Here is a 20,550-nt window from a genome sequence, read left to right as displayed (position 1 = left end):
ATTTAATTATGTCTTACAGCCAGGTGCCACTCTTTGTGCAAATTCATCACAAATGGCGAAGAATGTATGTGGGCGAATGTCAGGGTCATGGTGTCCGAACTGATTTTGAAATGGTTCATCTTCGGAAAGTGCCAAATCAGTACACTCATTTGTCAGGTCTGCTGGATATCTTCAAATCAAAGATTGTAAGTTTGTATTGATATTGTCAGTCTTCTCTGGGATCCAGATGAAAGTGGCAGTTTGGTAATTTTATTGAGTATGTAGAAACATTGATGTAGTTATGTGAAAGAAAGATGTAATTGACTATGTATGTTCAAAGAAACAGTAGGCAGTTAGATTTTTAGTGTGCTAATGCTAAAGAACGACTAATTAATTTTGTTCAGTTTGTTAACATTTATTTACTATGTTACCTCTTTCTGCTCTTCTCTAATAGTAAAACAGTTGGCCCTTGAACAATACAGGGGTTGGGGCCTTAACATTGCACCTCCCCTGTGCAGTCAAAAATATACTTTTAATGTCTGACTCCCCCAAAACTTGATTATCATTAGCCTGCTTTTGACTGGAAGCTACACCAGTAACATAAACACTTGATTAACATATATTTTGTGTGTTATATATCATATTCTTAAAGTAAGCTGGAGATAATAAAATGTTACTAAGAATATCATAAGGAAGAGAAAACATATTTATAACACTGTACTGTAAAAAGCTCATCTGTGAGTGGACCTGCATAGTTCAGACCCATCCATGTTCAGGGGTCGGCTATTGCCACCCTACCCAGATGAGTGTGCTTCAGGTAGCTGCCTGTTCGGGATTTTTCCTGTGAGCTCCTTGATGCCTCAACACTTTTGGTTCTGAATTGTCTCCCTCCCCACCCCAAATCTTCATTTTATTTGATTTTTAGAATTAATGTGGCTTATATTTTATGACTGAGAGCAATAAGGCTAAATGGAAGGTACTTAGACCATCCTTGGTGTTCCATAAAAACACTACCACAGAGATACGGAGGATTTACCTGTGTTACTCTGGAGGAAGAAGATTAGGATTTAAGTCGAGGAGCTGTTAGAAAGAGAGCAAAGCCAGATGAGGGTCTTCCACTTAGAGAAATATTCCATATGGGCTTAAGCTGACCCCCATCTCACTGAAGTGATCATACCAAACGGATGGCAGGTGTCTCCTGGTCTGACACATCGAACAGAATATATTATCACCTGCATTCCGTTCCTGTCTGAAGTGTTTAACACAAGTCAGCACGTGCAGGAACAGTCTCATATTTCCAGACTGAGCCACATTTTGCAAAGTAACTGGCTTAGACCCTTCAAAAAAGTCAGTATCATGATTGGCAAAACAAAGATTGGTAGCTGTTTAAATTAAGGAAGACTAAAGTGACATAACAGCTAAATGCAATGCAAAATCCTTGATTGGATCCCTGACCAAAACAAAATAGCCAAAAAGGATATGATAGGGACAATTTTAGTATGGACTATATCTTAAAAATAGTGTCAGTATTACAATTCTTGAGTATGACAGTTGTTTTATGGTAATTACATATATTTTACAGAGTTCCAGGTATGTATGTAAATTTTTTTCAAAAACTTTGATAAGCTTTAAGTACTGCTTCATTCTATATGTGTTTTGAGAAATATTTGAAAAAGATAAGTATGTATATATTTCTGTCCCATTTGTTTTCCTTTACTCTCTCACCAGAAGTTTTTTTTTTTTTTTTTAAGATTTTTATTTATTTATTTGACAGACAGAGATTACAAGTAGGCAGAGAGGCAGGCAGAGGGAGAGAGAGGAGAAAGCAGGCTCCCTGCTGAGCAGAGAGCCTGATGCGGGGCTTGATCCCAGGATTCTGGGATCATGACCTGAGCCGAAGGCAGAGGCTTTAACCCACTGAGCCACCCAGGCGCCCCTCACCAGAAGTTTTTAATTGTATATTTTTACATCAGGTTTCTGGTCCAATCAGGTTTCTGGTCAGATGCAAATATTAATACTTTATTCCTTCTTCAAAAACATTAGTGAACATTACTTCCTTGGATCTTTTATGTCCCTTATGTAGCTGAACTTCTCTTTACTGAAACTAGGGATCACGTTGATCTGTGAAGCCTAACTTAAATGATGACAGTCTGCTAGTTGTACTTCCAGTGAAAAGTGTTGTTAATCAGTTCATTACATCATCTGGCAGAACTTTCACAAAACTCACTCACCTAGATATGAAATATCCCTCAAAATTATTTTTTTTTTAAAGTAGGTTGCATGCACAAAGTGGAGCTTGAACTCATGACCCTGAAATCAAGAGTCGTGTTCTCTACTGACTGAGCCAGCCAGGTGCCCCGCAAAATTGATTTGATAAGAGTTGAACTTAAAATAATTGAGAGTTGTTTGGGTACGTTAGGGGTTTTACATAGCTAAAGCTACCCAGTATGTAACTCTTCTGTTACATATCTCTAAAACTATCTTTATAAAAATTACTGTTTAACACCTGCTTGCAATGTTCCATAATACTCACCGTTCACTGGAAGTTTATTTCATTTTTGCAAAGATCTAATTTATTAGAAAAGGTTTCCTTCTGGGGTGCCTGGGTGCCTCAGTTGGTTAAGAGTCTGCCTTTAGCTCAGGTCATGATCCCAGAGACTTGGGATCAAGTCCCGGATCAGGCTCCCTGCTCAACAGGGAGTCTGCTTCTTCTTCTCCCACTCCCTTGCTCATGTTCTCTCTCTCTCTCTCTCTCTCTCTCTCTCACTCTCTCAAATAAGTAAATAAAATCTTAAAAAAAAAAAAAGGCTTCCTTCTGGTAGAGGTGGGGAGGTCAGTTTTGCCCTTTGGGGTACATTAAATTTAAATTCTGCCATAATCCTCTAAGTTTGTGAAAATTCATACTCTAGTCTTTTTTCATTTAGACATTCTTCTTTCAGATGTTCTTTAAATATCATGGTTTTATACTCTTGAATGTTGATTTGGATATTTGTCTATTTTGGAACTATATTCCTTTATGTTTTGTGGAAATTTTGTTTGCAGGCTCTTTTAGAATGAATGTTTTATCTAAAATTTTTAACTTTCTCTCCCATCCTCCCTTGTGGCTCTGTAATTGTGGTTGCTCCATACCTGCAGAAAATTTCAGAACTGGGTTTTAAAATGGTGTTTGGAGACTTTTGCTCTGTGGTGATATTAGGAGTGTTACGTATCTGGTTTTGGAATTATTGGATTGCTTGCTTAGATTATGAGAGTACTCGCCCCGCCTCACTCAGTAACTTTCCCCACCCTATAACTTCTAGCAAAGCTAACTGTACCAAGCAGGTGTGCCTGCCCTAGTGTTTGCCTTAAGAGTCCTGCAGAGCACCTGGGTGGCTTAGTCGGTTAAGCATCTGCCTTCGGCTCAGGTCATGATCTCTGGGTCCTGGGATCAAGTCCTGCATTGGGCTCTCTGCTCAGCTGGGAGCCTGTTTCTCCCTGCCTCTGCCTGCTGCTCTGCCTACTCGTGATCCCTCTCTGTCTCTCTCTCTGTGTCAAATAAAAAAATAAATAAAACCATTAAAAAAAAAAAAAAAAGAAGAGTCTTGCAGTGCACTCACTCTGGGCAGAGTTGAACTTGCAGTTCCACTTAATACAGTCTGTAATCCTAGGCTGTCATTGCCTTCTTCCATATCCAGAATTCAGCAGGCATGTGCCTTAAGCCCCACTTAAAACTTGGGATTTTGTGTACCTTTTCAAGGGCCCAGAAAGATGTATTTATGTGATGTTTGATCCTAGGTATTCCTTTCTGGTTATCTCTTCTATATTTATCTGTGTTGCTGTGTAACTGGAGCGGAGGTTATGTGTCAAAGCAACTTTGTTACGGTTTTTAGACTATTTGTATCTTATGGGTGAACACTCATTTAATATCCTCACTTGACTGAGAAGTCTGTTATTCCTGACCAGCCAGAATCTTACCTTGCTTGTCTAGGACACAGCAGTCCAAAACTGAATTATCTTTTTTGGTGGCAGCCACCTTGTATTTTGACTTTAGATTGAGATTGTATTTGGTTAAAACTACTAGTGAGGGGCGCCTGGGTGGCTCAGTGGGTTAAAGCCTCTGCCTTCGGCTCGAGTCATGATCCCAGGGTCCTGGGATCGAGTCCCGCATCGGGCTCTCTGTTAAGCCAGGAGCCTGCTTCCTCCTCTCTCTCTGCCTGCTTCTCTGCCTACTTGTGATCTCCGTCTGTCAAATAAATAAGTAAAATCTTAAAAAAAAACAAACAAACAAACTACTAGTGACATCTATAGATGCTGCTACTGAGTAATGTATCTTTCTTCTCCTGATCAGCAGTATCAGCAACACCTAGGAACTGGTTGGATATGCAGAATACTCTTGAATTCATAGTTTACCATGATCCATAGGTGATTCATTTCATATTTAAGTCCTATTCCACATTAATGTAGGTTAACTATTATTAAGGCAAGCTAAGACCATAGGATGTTTAGATGATATTAATTTTCATTATTTTTAATGAAGGTAAAGATGAATCTAAATTTTCTGTTAACTGATTCATTAATATATTTTGCATGAGTGACCATTTGTCTTAGTCTAAAATTATGGTTAAATATTCAAGACTGGCTTTAATTTGAGTTTATTTTCATTTAAAAGAAGGAAAAGACATCATCTCCTACTTTATAATAGTTTCACTTATTTAAAAAATGAATCAGATTTTTTTCAGATTTTTTTTCACATTCATTATGGCTGAGCAGAATAGTAAGAAATAATATATTATCTTTTTAAAAATTAATATATAATGTATTATTTGCTTCAGGGGTACAGGTCTGTCAGTCATCAGTGTTACACAATTCACAGCACTCACCATAGTACACACCCTCCCCAGTGTCTATAACCCAGCTACCCTATCCCTACCCTGCAACCCTTCAGCAACCCTCAATTTGTTTCATGAGATTAAGAGTGTTTTACAGTTTGTCTCTCTCCCAATCCCATCTCGTTTCATTTTTTCCCTCCCTGTCCCCCACGGCCCCCTGCCCTGCCTCTCAAATTTCTCATATCAGAAGGAAATTATATTTGTATAATTGAAATTGTTAAAAATATTTTGAAGGAGTATTTGTTTTGTTTCCAGGTAGTGGTTTATTTATTTATTTGTTTTTAAAAAGATTTATTTATTTTGGAGTGAGAGCAAGAGTGCCAGTGAGCATGAGCTTGGGGAGGGACAGAAGGGGAGAGAGAGAGGGACAAGCAGCCTCCATGCTAAGTGGGGAACCCAGGGATCTGACATGGGCTTAATGCAGAGCTGGGCCCGAGACACAAGGGGCTCAATCTCAGGATCCTGAAATCATGTTCTGAGCTGAAATCAAGAGTCAAGAGGCTTAATCCTTGACTCACATATGCGGTCCTCCAGTTAGTAATTTAAACGGCTTCATGTTCATGTAATTTGCTCTCTGGCATTATTTTTGAAACACTTTTTTTTTTTTTAAGCTATATGATACTGTCTTTGCGTTTATTTCCTAGGGATGTCCTTTAACTCCTTTGCCTCCAGTTAGTATTGCTATTCGCTTTACATATGTACTTCAGGATTGGCAGCAGTATTTTTGGCCTCAGCAACCTCCAGGTGAGATAATTTAAGAGTATATTTAACTTACTGAATATAAATGGAAAAGAAAATATATTCAGAAACTAAACTTATTTAACAGTGTGTTTCAAGTATCTTAAATTTGAAATGTTTGTAATTCATTCTAAATGCAGTATTGCTGATTTCATTGCCTTTATCATTTTTTTTCTCTTGAAAAAAGCTCTGAAGTTTGTTCCAGAGACAGCATTACTCTATATGTGACAATCTGTCTTTGAAAGCTAACATTATTTATAAAGCATCCCCTTGCTGTGGAACATCATGTGCTGCAAATTAGTATGTAGTGAATGATTAAAATGTCTGTTTTTAGACTGTAATAACAGAAGCCACCCTCATAAGCTGAGAACCTTATGGAAAGTAGAGATTGAAGAAGAGTGCTAAATGAGGAAAGCAGAAAAGAGAGAAAAAATTTGTATATACATATATACTTATGATGGGTAGAGCTCTAGAATATTTTACTTTAACTTGCTTTTGATGTAATTAAAATCAATTTACCTGCTTAGCCATAAAGCAATATATACTAATATACGGATTCATTCAGCAATCATTAATTATTAGCCTATAATGGGCTGATGTTTGGGCTGCAGGTGTAAACAAGACATTACCTAAGTTGTAGAAAAGTTCACTCTATGGACATATAGCCTAATTAAGTGAGGGTTTGGTTCCTGGGTGTTTCTCTCACATAGAAGTATAATTATATTCAAGTATAATAAGAAATGTAACACAAACTTAATTACATGGATTTTACTAGCCTGAAAACATTTTTTCACTCTACCTCCCTCAGAGAAAAATAAATCAGAATAAAACAATATTCTTTACTGTTTTTGTTCCAAGTAGTTGGTTATTTATAGGATGGAAAATCGGTAGTTTTGGAATGATATTAGAATTAATGTAGTACATCCTTAGCCTTTGGTAGTTACATATGCTGTCAGTATTTTATTTATGTACCACAGAATAATTTGAAATTCTAATGTACAATACAAGAATTACAACTAAAGAATAGCAAAGGGAAATAAAATCTAAGCTGAGAATTAAAGTAGAAGAAAGACTCAAATGTTCATTTTGGTAATTTTAGTTTCCAGACAGTACCCTCTAGATAATTTGTAACCAGCTTCTCAGTGAAAGTTTCAATTCCTGCTCTCCTTTTCTTTTTTCGAAGGCTGCTCTCTTATTAGTCAATTTAAAATATGTCCCAGGATGATACAGTCTATAGTGATCTAAGAGGAAGCCCAAGAGCCAGAATGTTAGCATTATAATTTTGATTGCCAGTACGGCCTCTTGCCAATTCTTTTTAAAAGGTGAACAGGATATTAATCATCTTCTTCACTGATTTGAAGACTATAAATTTTTACTATTTTCTCCTATAAAGGAAAGAAAGGGATTTGAACATGTAATATGGGACACACACTGTGCTTGGCATTTTATATATTTTTTCATGTAATTATCACTTATCTGTGAGACAGGTGTTAATGTTTCTTAGAGAATATATGTGTCTTAGAGAACGTAGGTAACTGGCCCAGGGTTACATGATCATCAAATGATAAAGTTTGCTTTCAAACACTGGTCAAACTCCAAATCCCATGATACTTTCATTCCACAGTGTTGCTTCTGAACTTTGTGGGTGTTTTCTTTTGTTTTGTTTGGTTTTTTGAGAGGGAGAGAGAGAGAAAAGAGAGAAAGAGAATGGAGGGGCAGAAGGGGAGAAAGCATCTTAAGCAGGCTCCACTCCCAGCGTGGAGCTTGCGGTGGGGCTCAGTCTCACAACCCTGAGATCATGACCTGAGCTGAAATCAAGAGTCGGATGGATGCCTAACTGACTGAGCGACTCTTATGCCCTGCTTCAGAACTTTTAATTGAATGAAAACTTTTGCACAGTTATGGTCTAGTAATAATTTTTAGCTTATTTATAAAATATGCTTATTACACATTTTGAAGCTCTTAAAAATTCACATCTTATAATAAAGCTAGTCATTGCAATTTTTACTATTAAAAGCATTCTTTAGTTGGAAAATAGAATGATATTGACTTGAGAAAATTTACTGAATCAAGTAATTGAGCCATATTTAATGACTAATTTTAATTTAGTTAGGTTGTAGATAATTGTCAGACATGATTTAGCAAATCTGGGGAATATTCATAACTTAATAATAGACTTTAATTTGTAGAATTCACATTATAGTGCAAATAATGAAAAGCAACCATCTGAATTATTTCAAAGAGAAATAAATCTTTTTGATGTCTTTTAGAAGTGTTTATTAATTCTTTAAGAGGGGTGGAGCTAAGGGGAGTGATTTACCTGCTACATTCTCCTCTAATCTCAGATATTATTCATAACAGAAAGGAAATTCTTTGTTGAACTTAAAGTATTTCCATGTTCTACCAACTGAAATAAAAATTTGTTAATGATAACTAATTTGCTATTCAAAAATTATTGACAGCAAAACTGATGAATGTAGGTTGGTGATTAAATTTTTTAATACTTGAATAATCTTTCTTTTAGATTATATTAATCACATTCTTAGAAAATGCAAAAAAATTACAGGATTAATATTCTCAAGCATTATTTAAGGAGTATTTCAAAAGGGTAAAATATAGAATGCTTGGCTTGAATGAAACACTGTACAAATAGAAATTAATTGTTCTTTTATTATAACATTCTGTTTATTGTAAATGCTTTTATTACAAGCAGTCTAGTTAAAGACTGTTTGCTCTCTAACTTTCTGTGTATGCTCTTGATAGAGGCACGTGTAAATCTATGCTCTCCCAAAGAGCTAACCTAACTAAATTAAATTCTTATTTCTTCATTTTTTGCTGAGTAATGGAAAATTACTTCTTTTGCTTAGATATAGATGCCCTTGTAGGAGGAGAAGTTGGAGGCCTGGAGTTTGGCAAGTTACCATTTGGTGCCTGTGAAGATCCTATAAGGTGGGAATTTCAATCTATCATTTGAATTATGGGACTTTTTTAATTTAAGATTTTATTTATTTGAGAGAGAGAGCACATGTGCAGGAGCAGAGGGGAGGAGCAGAGGGAGAAGCAGACTCCCTGCTGATCAGGGAGCCTGATATGGGGCTCCATTCCAGGACTCTGAAATCATGGGCCAAAGGCAGATGCTTAACTGACTGAGCCACTAAAGCGCTCAAGGACTTACTTTATAAATTCTATTAATACTGATTTTACTGTGCTTTATAGCCTTCCAGAATGAGTATAATACCAGAAGCAGACCTACACCTAACAATCTGTCCATTTGTTGTTTTTCCTCTGTAATTTAGAAATAAAAGACGCTTTCAAATAATACATAAAATATGTATATACCACTTATTGATTATTCTTTATAGAAGTGATTCTTGGCCTGCTTTTTGGGAAACATTTTATATATTGAAAAGCACAGAGAATGTCATATATAACAAACTTTCATGTATTCATAACGGAGAATTAACAAATGTTTACATCTTTCCTGACCATTTTTTCCAAATGTACAAATTAAGGCGTAAGTCAGACATCTTAGGTTACCCAACTGCTTTTCTAGAAGAGCTACTGAACTTGAAGAAAATTTTGCTTTATAAGAAAATGTAAGACTTGGAAAATTTAATCACTGAGAGCAAAATATTTGGAAAATATAAATAGTCCTGGTTCAGAAACTGTCTTATTTGTTTAAACTGTTTGGTTAATTAAAAAATATATATACACACATCCATACCTTCTTTTTTTTTCTCTTTCTTCCTTCCTTTCTTGGTATCAAAAATGTGATTATTGGTATGGTTTCCCACTCATCTTGATTCAGGGTGCTTTTAGTGCTGATTCTGTCTGAAGGAGCATCCTTCTGTAAGCCTTGCTTTTCCTCCTGTAGGTTGGCAAAGGACAAGCAGCAGCCAATGCACAAAACTGTGCATGGCTAAAGATCGTGGTGGTTTTGTAGCCTCGTGAGCACTTCATGTTCATGAAGTAGGAATTGGGGCTCTGCACCACTTCTTGTGCTTCCGAATCTTCTCTTCCAGGGACGAATGAAGGAGGTTCTATGCCAGTGGCATGTTGTTGTGGGGAGATTATCACGTCCACAAAAGGCATACATACATTCTTAATACTCTTACATAGAGGTGGGAGATGGACCATGAGAGACTGTGGACTCTGAGAAACAAACTGAGAGTTTCGGAAGGGAGCGGGGTGTGGGGATGGGAGAGCCTGGTGGTGGGTATTAAGGAGGGCATGTATTGCATGGAGCACTGGATGTGGAGCATAAACAATGAATCTTGGAACACTGAAAAAAGAAAATAAAATTAAAAAATACTTTAAACTTAAAATCACTCAAGGAAAAATATAAAATAAGTATCTTTTGTAATATTTATTATATGTGCCAGGCACTATGATGAATTAGGAAGATACAGAAGTAAATAAAATATTTTGTGGCTTCTTGGCATTTATAGTCTGATTGAAGGAAATGGACAAAACAATCACCTAAATAAGTGTACAGTTACAAGCTGTGGGTACTTTGAAGGAAATATATAGGTTATAATAACAGTAAAATAAGAAACTAATTTGGATTGGGATGCCATCAGGAAAGTGTTCTGAAAGGAAGGGTCTCAGTTAGGGAGGATTTAGCCAGGCAGAAAGACAGAGAATTACCATTGCAGGTTGAATGAAGAGCCTGTGTAATTGCAGGGAAGAGTTTGGCGAGTTTACCAGAGGATAAAGAAGGTGGCCATTATGGCATAGTAAACAAGGGAGAAATGGTGTATTTGTGGCCCTCCGGCTGGTTCATTCATTAGATTCTGCTTAGAGAAAATTTTAGGGAGAGAGAATAAAATTGACCTAGTAATAGACATGTGAAGGAATGAGTTATTAAATATTTCTTAATTTTAAATCGCGATGAGGAATCAGCAAGAGAAATAGATGATCGAAGAAGAGTACAAAAATAATTTGAGGGTGAGATGGTATATTTGGTAGACTATTTAAATCACATGGTGGTTAGCAAATGCTGTGGGCATGCACAATGCTTTTGAAAAGGAATCTTTGATGGTAGAAGAGGAAATGAGGCATTTTTCAGTGTCCTCCTTGTCAAAGAAGTTGTTCTGTAGTTAGAAGGTGAGGAGAAAACATAGTCGTAAAAGTTTAGGAACTAAATCTGAGGTAAATACCTAAATTATTTCAGAGCTTAGAGTTTTAAACTTGTAATCATTTATGTCCTTTAGTATCAAGTATTGTCTAGTAATTTTTTTACCTTAAAAATTTGTTTTATTATGAAAGTAATAAATTTATGCTAAGTAAGAGAAATTTAGAAAACATGAAAAGAGGCAAAAATCATATATTTGCTAGTCATGTTTCTTAGTTGTAAACCATAGTAGTCAACTGTGACTAATTCAGGCAAAAAATCATCTTACTGAAGAGGTACTTGGTAATACAGAGAGGTTTAATTGGGACCATTGTAGGGTCCAGCTCAGAAAATAGGCTTGAGTCAAGGGTGGCTAGTTGTCCAGTTATTATGATTATTTTTTAGTTGTCCATGTATTAACCAAGGTTATACTATATTGTTATAAATTCTGGCCCTGTTATTACAGAGAATTCTAAAATGTGGAGTCCAGACTGGAGTTGCCAGTAAGTTGAGCACCACTGAAGATCAGAGAAATAAGTAATTGGTTCTTTTGGCTTCTTTACTCTCCAAACTTTACTCTCCAAGCAGTGGGTTCAGAATCTCAACAGGGAAAAAAAAACAAAACTCACTAAATTAATAATCCCACTACTCGTAGATGGTCACTGATGACAGCTTGCTCTCTGCAAGACTCTTGAGTTCAGTGATTTGCTAGGAGGACTCACAGCATTTGATTGTGCTCATGGCTATAGTGACTACATTGAAAGGATATAATGTAAAAATCAGCAAAGGGAAAATGCACATAGGGTGAGGTCCTGAGCCAACCAAGGACCAGCTTCCTTTCCCAGTGTAGTCGCTTAGGACCTCTTAATTCTTGCAGCAGTGAATTTTGACAACATGTATGAAAGGCTTTCTACCAGGGAAACTCATTAGAGGCTCAATGTGTGGTGTGTTTATCTGAGGCTGGTGACTTAGGCACTCTCTCCATGTACCAGAAGGAAGGCAGGTGTTCAGCATAAACCATATTGTTTGCACCAGTAGTTGAGGCACAGTGAGCTACTCTTATCAATGAATGATAGAAACCCCCCCCCCCCGAAATCTAAGTTCCCAGATGGCAATCCAAAGGTGAACCTTGCAGGTTGTCCTTTTTTAAGTATCAAGTCTGCTATGATAACTCTTTGCTCGGTATGTTTGTATATTTTATAAATGTATGTCATCCTCTATATGTTTGGTGGCTTGTTTTCTTTATTTGACATGCAAACTTTTTGGAACTTAAAATTTATCTATATTAAAAAGTCAGAGAACTATGACCTGTGGACCAAATCTGGCCACTAGCTTATTTCTGTATCGCTTTTACATTTTTGGGGGTTTAGAAGAAAAAACTAAGAATGTAACAGAGACTGCCTGGTCCCAGAAACTTAGAATATTTGCTCTGTGTTTGTTCGTAGAAAATATTTATTAACCTCTGATCTATAACATGGTTTTTTCAAAATTGAGATATAATTCATGTACCATATTCACCATGTAAAGTATACAATTCAGTGGTTTTGGTGTTTCCAAAGTTGAGTTATCATCATCCTTTTCTAATTCCACAACACTTTCATTATCCCAAACAGAAACCCTTCACCTCTTAGCTGTCATCCCCCTGATCTCCCTAGGCCATCCAGCTCTAGGCAAATACTAATCTACTTTCTTTCCTTATGGATTTGCCTGTTCCGGACATTGCATATGAATTGTGTTATGCAGTATGTGGCCTTTTGTGTCCGATTTCTTTCACTTAGCAGAATGTTTTTCAGGTTGTCTCTATTGTAGCATGGTCAGTATTTCATTACTTTCAATTGGCATTGAATATGCCATTATATGGCTAATACCACATTTTATTTCTCCATTGATCAGCTGATAGATACTGGGGTTATTTACACTTTTGGGCTATTATGTATAGTATGTGTTTTTAATGTCTGCAAGGCATTAACTTCATATGGGTGTGCTGCCATTTGCTAATAAACTAGTCATCTCCTGTTTTACTACATTATAAATAGCACCACTTTTAACATACTTGTATGTACATTTCTGGTTATTAGAACACATTTCTAGAAGTAGAATTGCTGAGTCAGAGGATATACATACACTATTAAAACTTTTGGATCTATTTTATGTTTTGTTTCAGTGAACTCCATTTAGCAACTACATGGCCTCACCTGACTGAAGGTATCATTGTGGATAATGATGTTTATTCGTAAGTATGTTAAGAAGAGTATACTGAGATTCAGACATTTCAGTAGAATAAATTAACCACCAAGTGGTTAGCAACTTTCCTTTTTCTATTAGTTTCTAATTAGGTTGGTTGATTTTTTTACCTTTAAAGGTCACTTTTTAGGCTGATTAGACATGTATTAGAGATGTATTTTAAGCTGTTGACCCTGGGAATGTGATCTTTAGTTCAGGGATAATGTACAGTTTCTCATTTTTTAAGTTTTTGTTTTAATTCCAGTTAATTAACATACAGTGTTCTATTAGTTTTAAGTATACAACATAGTAATTCCACACTTCCATACATGAACCTGTGCTTATCACAAGTGCACTCCTTAATTTCCATCATCTATTGAACCATCCCTCCTACCCTGAACAGTCTCAGTCTTACTTTGTTTTAGCAAAGATATCTTTAAGCAGGGATACAGCTCATAATTCTGTTGAACTTTTCTTAGCTAGTTAGAAGCATATGGTAAAATACTTTGAAGAGGTGATGGTCATTAGAGTATGTAGGAGTAATATTTGAACTTTAAATGTCATAAATAATGAAACATCCCAGTCATATACTCCTGTGCAATGGAAACAACTAAAAAATTATAGCAAACAATATCTAGGAAGAATGTAGAGAAAGAGGAACACGATTTTAGTATCTTCTCACACATGATGCAGAACAGTGACAAGGAAGACACTTTTTTTGTTGTAATTAAAATAAGTGGGTTGTATTTGTTGATGATAAAAGTAATATGAGCTTTCTTAATCAGAAAATAAATGGGTTGTATTTGTTGATAAAAGTAACATGAGCTTTCTTAATCAGATAATTTTGACAGACACAAAGAAGGAGATAAGGACTGCATGCAATCCTATTACTTAAGAAATGGCCAGTTAGCATTTTGGGGTGTATACTTTTTTTTTTTTTTAATTGAGATGTAATAGGCATGTAACATTATATTAGTTACACATGGACAATGTAATGATTCAGTATTTTTGATGGGAACACATCTTTTTTTTTTTTTTTTAAGATTTTATTTATTTATTTGACAGATAGAGATCACAAGTAGGCAGAGAGGCAGGCAGTGAGAGGAGGAAGCAGTCTCCCTGCTGAGTAGAGAGCCTGATGTGGGGCTCAGTCCCAGGACCCTGGGATCATGACCTGAGCCAAAGGCAGAGGCTTAACCCACTGAGCCATGCAGGTGCCCCTGGGAACACATCTTTTTAAAATTTAAATTTATTGATTTGTTTTATTGGGTATGTATGTTTACATATTGTATGCTAATAAATAAAGATCTGTGTTATTATTTTTAAAATTGCTGCATAATCCATTAAGTGGATGTATAATCTGTTTGAGAAAATAGGGCACATTTGATCTTGAGCAAATTTTAGTAGTCTCTGTTTTTACTGTTAGTGCTATAAAAAACTGATTAAGATCATTGTGCATGCTTGCTTCTCATTTCTTTTTTACTGTTTTCTAAACTTAATTGTTTTATTAGATTATCAGTGTACATTGCTTGTTCAGAAAATTTTCATATGTGGGTTTTGATTATTCTGTTGTTTTTTTTTTTAAAGATTTTATTTATTTATTTGATAGAGATCACAAGCAGACAGAGAGGGGAAGCAGGCTCCCTGCTGAGCAGAGAGCCCGATGTGGGGCTCAATCCCAGGACCCTGGGATCATGACCTGAGCCAAAAGCAGAGGCTTTAACCCACTGAGCCACCCAGGCGCCCCTCTGTATTGTTTTGATTGTGGTTTTTCTTTTTGTGTTTTTTTGTCTATAAACTTTGATTTCTTAAGATTCTGGGTTTTTTAAAACTTATCCAAATGGCCTGATCATCTGAATAACAGTAAGTTTAAGGGAGGCAAGATGGATTGCTTGTCCTTTTATATAATTAATTAGACTGAATTTTGATAAATTAATGAGTTGTGCATTGTCATAATTAGGATCTTGTATTTGTTTTGTATTTTAGTGATTTGGATCCTATTCAGGCTCCCCATTGGTCTGTTAGAGTTCGAAAAGCTGAGAATCCTCAGTGTTTGCTGGGTAAGACATGCTTATGTTCCTTTCCTGAAATTATGTTCCTTCCCCACCAGTCTGCCCATTTTCCAAATTAGGAAGACTGAATGTATTCCTTATACTTCATTTCACCTATCAGAAGGGTACTTTTTTTTTTTTTTTTTAACATTTGTGATCTTCTTGGTAAATACCACTAAAAAAAGAAAACTTTGCCAACAGCAGTGAATCCTAAGTCTTGAATAGCACTAGCAGGATTTCTTTCTTGTCTTTTAGTTTTAAGCAGTCTACAGCTCAGAATTCTCACATATTTTCTCATGATCTAAGTTTTATTCTTCTAAGGCTTTTACGTCACTCCCTTTTTTTCTTCTTGTGGCAGTTTGCATTTTCCATTCTTGTTAGTATAGCACTTTGTGCCTTTTGCCATCCTCTGGAGCTGTGGTATATGAAGGGAAGAGCACTGATTTTGACAATCTAATTAGAGCCCTTCCATAGAGTTGTACCACATCTGGAAACCCATTTTCTGATAGAGGGAAAGAGGTGTAGAGGATCAAATGAAATATTATAAATAGAAATAACTTCAAAAAATGTTGATTTTGCCTTCGAGTTAATGTTATTATATCCCATGTCTGGCATTTCCTTTTTTTTTTTTATCATTTTTGTAGATGTGTGTCTTTCGTGAAGTCTTTTGAACCCATCTCCTCAACAAGTCTTTCCATCTTTTTCTCTCATATTTAGTACATGCGAAGATAGTTCATTTCTGTTTTCATATAAGCCACCTTCACTCCATATAACCTGATATATTACCATCCAACTAATGGAGTTACTAAATATTTATTTATGACAGTAATGATGCATTTCTCTAAAGTATTTCTTGAGTTCTTTAAAATTCATCATATGCTATTCATTAAATGCTAATTAGCACTTGCTATTTTTGCTAACTACATAATGGTGAATACAAAGATGTATAAGGTAAAATTCCTGCCATTGTTGAGCTTGTCTTGGGGTATTTTTTAGGGAGACAGTGGAGGGTTAATATCAAGAGTTTAAGAATTGGTTAGACCTTATTCTAAATCCTAGGTCTGCCAGTTTGAACAAGTTTCATTAATTTATTCAGGTCTCAGTACAATAGAGATATATATATTTTATATATATATGCATAGAGTTATTGAGAGGATCAAATAAAATTATGTGTGTCTTTGTGTATCACATTTAATACAGGGCCTTTTATATAGTAAATGTTCAACAAATAGTTTCTCTTGTTAAATCATTGAATTATTAAGTTATTAAATTTATTTACTAAATTGTTTCCTAGTTCCGTATTGTTTCTCATCCACTGACTTCTGTGATAATTGCAGAGGACCTTAGAATTTAAGTATTCTCATTTTAATATTTTGTTCCATGATCCCACCCTATCTCTTTGACTTCATATGTTTGTATGATGAGATTAAAGGATTATATAGTCATAGATAATTAACTAGAATCATATAGTTTATATGGTTGAATTATAAGATTATCTTACTTTTCTGAAGAGGTTCAGAAAGTGTTCTAGATTTATTCAGAACTGGTTGATGAATTCTAAAACTTAGATATACTTGCGATCTTGTATTGTCTAATAGTTTTGGTACTGACAGTTCCTGTTAAACTTTAATTTCTTTGTACAAATGTCTCACTGCAGCTCTTCAGAAGATAGCCAACCTTTTCCCCTTATAATAATGATTAGGAAGTATACCATTAACATGAAAGGAAGTGAAGTGTATGATTAACATGCAGCTGAAACTGAAATAACTATGCTACATGATTTCTTAATCCTCTAGAAACATCTTCAGAATTTCTTTCTCTCTCTCTCTCTCTCTCTCTGTGTCTCTCTGTCTCTCTTTTTTTTGTGGCAAAAAAAAATTAGATTTAGCCAGCTGGACTCAGGTTAGATGATCCCAGTGTTGTTGGCAACATCCAAAGCAATCATAGTCAGGAGCCAGTCAAACATACGCCTTCTCTCCATCAGGCTTAATCAAGGTGTTGACCTTGCCCACATCAGTGTCATAGAGCTTCTTCACAGCCTGTTTGATTTGGTGCCTGTTGGCCTTGACATCCACAATGACTACAAGTGTGTTGTTGTCTTCTAGTTTCTTCATGGCTGACTCCGTTGTTAGGGGGACCTTGATGATGGCATAGTGATCCAGTTTGTTTCTCCTGAAGGCACTCTTTTGAGGATATTTGGGCTGCCTTCAGAGATGCAGTGTCTTGGATCATTGGAATGTACATGACTTGTGGATCCTTTTTTATTTGTGACTGTGGACGCCTTTCAGCACTGCTTTCTTGGCCTTCAAAGCTTTTACTTTGGCTTCTTTGGGAAGGGCAGGGGTTTTCTTCTTGGCCTTCGGCACCATCTTCGTGAAAGAATGAGAATTTCTTTTTAAATTTTTTTTAATGGACCCAGAATTCTAGAAGGATGGCAGTTAAGGTGGCAATATGTGCATATAGTAATATTCTTGTTACTTCTACAACTCATTGAGAACAGATAATTATTTGTCTTCTTCAAGCACATAGTAAGTGCTTAATATTACTAGGTACTGTTACTTTTCCTTTCATTCTAGAAGGAATTCTAAGGAAAAACTTTTTTAATATCCTGGGACATGGAGAGAAGGGAAGAACAGGTTACTTTTGGAATGGGATTAATTTTTGTCTTTGGTGGAGAAACTGAATGGTTTCTTTTTCTACCATATCTTACTTAAAGCTTTTGTGAAAAGAAGTGTATTTTAATTTGTAGTTCTGATTTCTTTTAGTTAAGTGTCAAAAATGAGTAATATTTTTTCTGTAGGTGATTTTGTCACTGAATTCTTTAAAATTTGCCGTCGAAAGGAGTCAACTGATGAGATTCTTGGACGATCCACATTTGAGGAAGAAGGGAGAGGTGAACTGTTTTCCTTTTTTTTTTTTTTTTTAAGTTATTTTCAAACATCTAACCCTTTTTCTTAGGCATTTTTCCAGTAATTTTTCATCTATTTTCACATTTGAATTAAGTTGGAAAAACAAGTTTTCATGGACTAGAGTGCTACCATTTCTCTCCAGGCTATCCTCTGAGCTTAAAAATTAAGCACATTTAATAAGGGCTTTCTACCAAAAATGTAAGATATTTTGAAAAGCAAGGTTTTAGAGGTTTATTTTTAAACTTCTAGAGAGAAATAATTTGTGTTATACCTTTGTCATTATGGATGCATATAAAGCTAAATATGTGTCTTACAATTTTATAATTCTGAGGCCATATAATTCAGTGAAAAGAGTAAAATATTTTATACAATCAACAGTTTACTCATCATTTTAACTTGCTAAGGTTGGTGATACAATTTCTCTTCTATTCTTTTTGTAGAAATTGCTGATATAACTCATGCTTTGTCAAAGTTGACAGAGCCAGCACCAGTTCCAATTCATAAATTATCAGTTTCAAATATGGTACACACTGCAAAGAAGAAAATACGAAAACACAGAGGTGTAGAAGAGTCACCACTGAATAATGATGTCCTCAATATGATTCTCTTGGTAACTAAATGTGGTATCTTTCTATGTCTATATGTATACTCATTTATTCATTATCTATCTGGTCCCTTCTATGTGGCAGACACTGGATTGGGAATATAAAATGAGTAAAACAAAGTGTCCACATTCAGAAAATTCCCACTAGTTTAATAGGAAGAAGGAAAGTAAACAATAGTTAACAATACCATGTTGCATGGGAGTAGTCTGGCAAAATGGCTGTGAGAACACAGCAGAGGATGTGTCTGTCTCTGTCTGGGCAGTGGGAATTAGGTCGTGAAGGTGTCATAAAGAAGGGCACTTGAGTTGCATCGTGAAGAGAAGGTTTTTGAAACAGAGGAATAATGCTGAAATGCTGGGCTTCATCTTACAGTTTAGTATTATTTTAAGCAGAAGGTCAACATCAGAACTAGATTTTTGAAAGCTTCCTTTCACAAAAGTCTGGGGAAAGCTTTATGGTAAGTACTAGAAAGAGCTAAGGTGTCTCCTAGGTATAGAGTGGTGGAAGAGGCCCAGCCTGGGAACCACACACACCATGGTTAATCCTGACTTATTATACCATTTTAGTAAGTCATTTAATTTCAGTTTTGTCATCTATAAATGAAGCTAATAAAACCCTGTTAGATTGTTTGGAGGATGAAAGGACCATCTATTAAACTGCCTGGTACATAATAGGCCTCTGGTAAATGATGGCTATTCTTACTGTAATTGTAGGTATAATCATATTTCTGGCAATTTGTGCATTAAGATAGTCTTGGAAACAACCTTTTAGTAGTGCAATGAAAAAAATATTGGGCTTGGAAACTTGATGTTAATGTCATCCCAGCCATTAATCTGAATAAGACCCCTAGCCAGATTTTAAGCTTGTATATTTGTAAGAAATGGGCAGTAATATTTACCTTAAACAGTGGTTTTAGATTAGGATATTATTTGTAAGTGTACCTAGTAGTGGGGGTTGGTACAGAGTAGTTCCTCTAAATTTAAAAAAGTCTCCTGTAATATGTGGCATAGTATGCATAGTAGAAGGAATCACAAATCAGCAGTACAACAAAACACTTAGGAAGAACAGTGCTAAAAGGACTGAAAATAAATTTCTGCAGAGAAGGCCCTTCTTTTTTTTTTTCTTTAAAGGTGAGTCCATGCTGGGAAGCCAAATGAAGGGCCTGAACCCACAACCCTGAGATCAAGACCAAGAGTCAGCTGCTTACCTGACTGAGCCACCCGGCCATCCTGGGAAGGCTCCTTCTTAAAAATATATTCTATATATCCTTAGAGATTTTATTCTAGTTATTATAGGCACTGGATTTTTTTTTTTTTTTTTTTTTTTTTTTTGTCATTCCTACACATACATAAACAGGAACCATGTGGAAAAGATGAACTGGTCATTACAGGTTTAGACTACTTCCCACTTTCTAGGGGTATCCCGTAAAGTTATGGTCTTACATATCATATTCTTAATATAATGAACTATATAACTTCATAGAGCCTCATGGATATATGCATATTTAAAGATTTTCTCATAGGTTTTGTCTAATATTTTTTCAGTAATTTAATGACCATGGATAGTAGTGAAGAGATTTTGGTTTGCTTTATTTAGTCTACAAAACCAGGTGGTTTTAAGAAAAATCTCTGATTTCTAAAATTGGCTTATCACTGAAACTCCATATTTTCAAAGAAAAGCAAAATATTTGATAAAGTGTAGAGCCCACTGGCCGGTACTGTAAGCACATTGCCATTGTTTTAATAGCAAAACCATGAAAAAATAAAATGGTGTTTATATGGATTATGAATATTAACAAAGTAGGAAATTTGGTTGAAATGTGGGTTTTTTTTTTTTCTCCCTAAGTTCTTATTCCCTGATGCTGCTTCTGAGAAACCATTAGATGGAAGTTCTTCCACAGACAACAATAATCCTATTTCAGGGAGTGAAGATTATGTAAGTTGGAGTTTAATATTAAAATATTTAAAATGCATTGAATTTCTAAGGGGTTGCTATATTGCTAGTTTAGTAGCATAAGGACTTTTTATTTTTTAATTTAATTTAATTTTTAAAAATATTTATTTA

The 20,550-nt window shown here is 35.5% G+C and overlaps 1 protein-coding gene and 1 pseudogene across 4 annotated transcripts in view; one reads left to right on the top strand and one right to left on the bottom strand.

The window, feature by feature from the left end:
• Positions 1-20,550, top strand: part of RAB3GAP1 (RAB3 GTPase activating protein catalytic subunit 1) — a 113,805-nt gene that overhangs the window by 57,543 nt on the left and 35,712 nt on the right. For 3 of the 4 annotated variants that reach the window (XM_032856170.1, XM_032856171.1, XM_032856173.1), the window contains exons 7-14: positions 20-185; positions 5,492-5,591; positions 8,453-8,534; positions 12,863-12,931; positions 14,908-14,981; positions 17,773-17,865; positions 18,322-18,491; positions 20,332-20,421. In XM_032856170.1, coding sequence (XP_032712061.1) covers positions 20-185; positions 5,492-5,591; positions 8,453-8,534; positions 12,863-12,931; positions 14,908-14,981; positions 17,773-17,865; positions 18,322-18,491; positions 20,332-20,421 — 844 coding nt within the window. The remainder of the gene's footprint in view (positions 1-19; positions 186-5,491; positions 5,592-8,452; positions 8,535-12,862; positions 12,932-14,907; positions 14,982-17,772; positions 17,866-18,321; positions 18,492-20,331; positions 20,422-20,550) is intronic. The other variant, XM_032856172.1, reaches the window with a different exon arrangement.
• On the bottom strand, positions 9,401-9,640 carry LOC116866901 (annotated as a pseudogene).

Source organism: Lontra canadensis, unplaced genomic scaffold, assembly GCF_010015895.1.
Source record: "Lontra canadensis isolate GAN:19392208 unplaced genomic scaffold, GSC_riverotter_1.0 scaffold11, whole genome shotgun sequence".
In the NCBI taxonomy this organism is placed as follows: domain Eukaryota; kingdom Metazoa; phylum Chordata; class Mammalia; order Carnivora; family Mustelidae; genus Lontra; species Lontra canadensis.
Note: the sequence above shows the minus strand (reverse complement) of the source record. Positions and strands in the feature narration are given on the sequence as shown.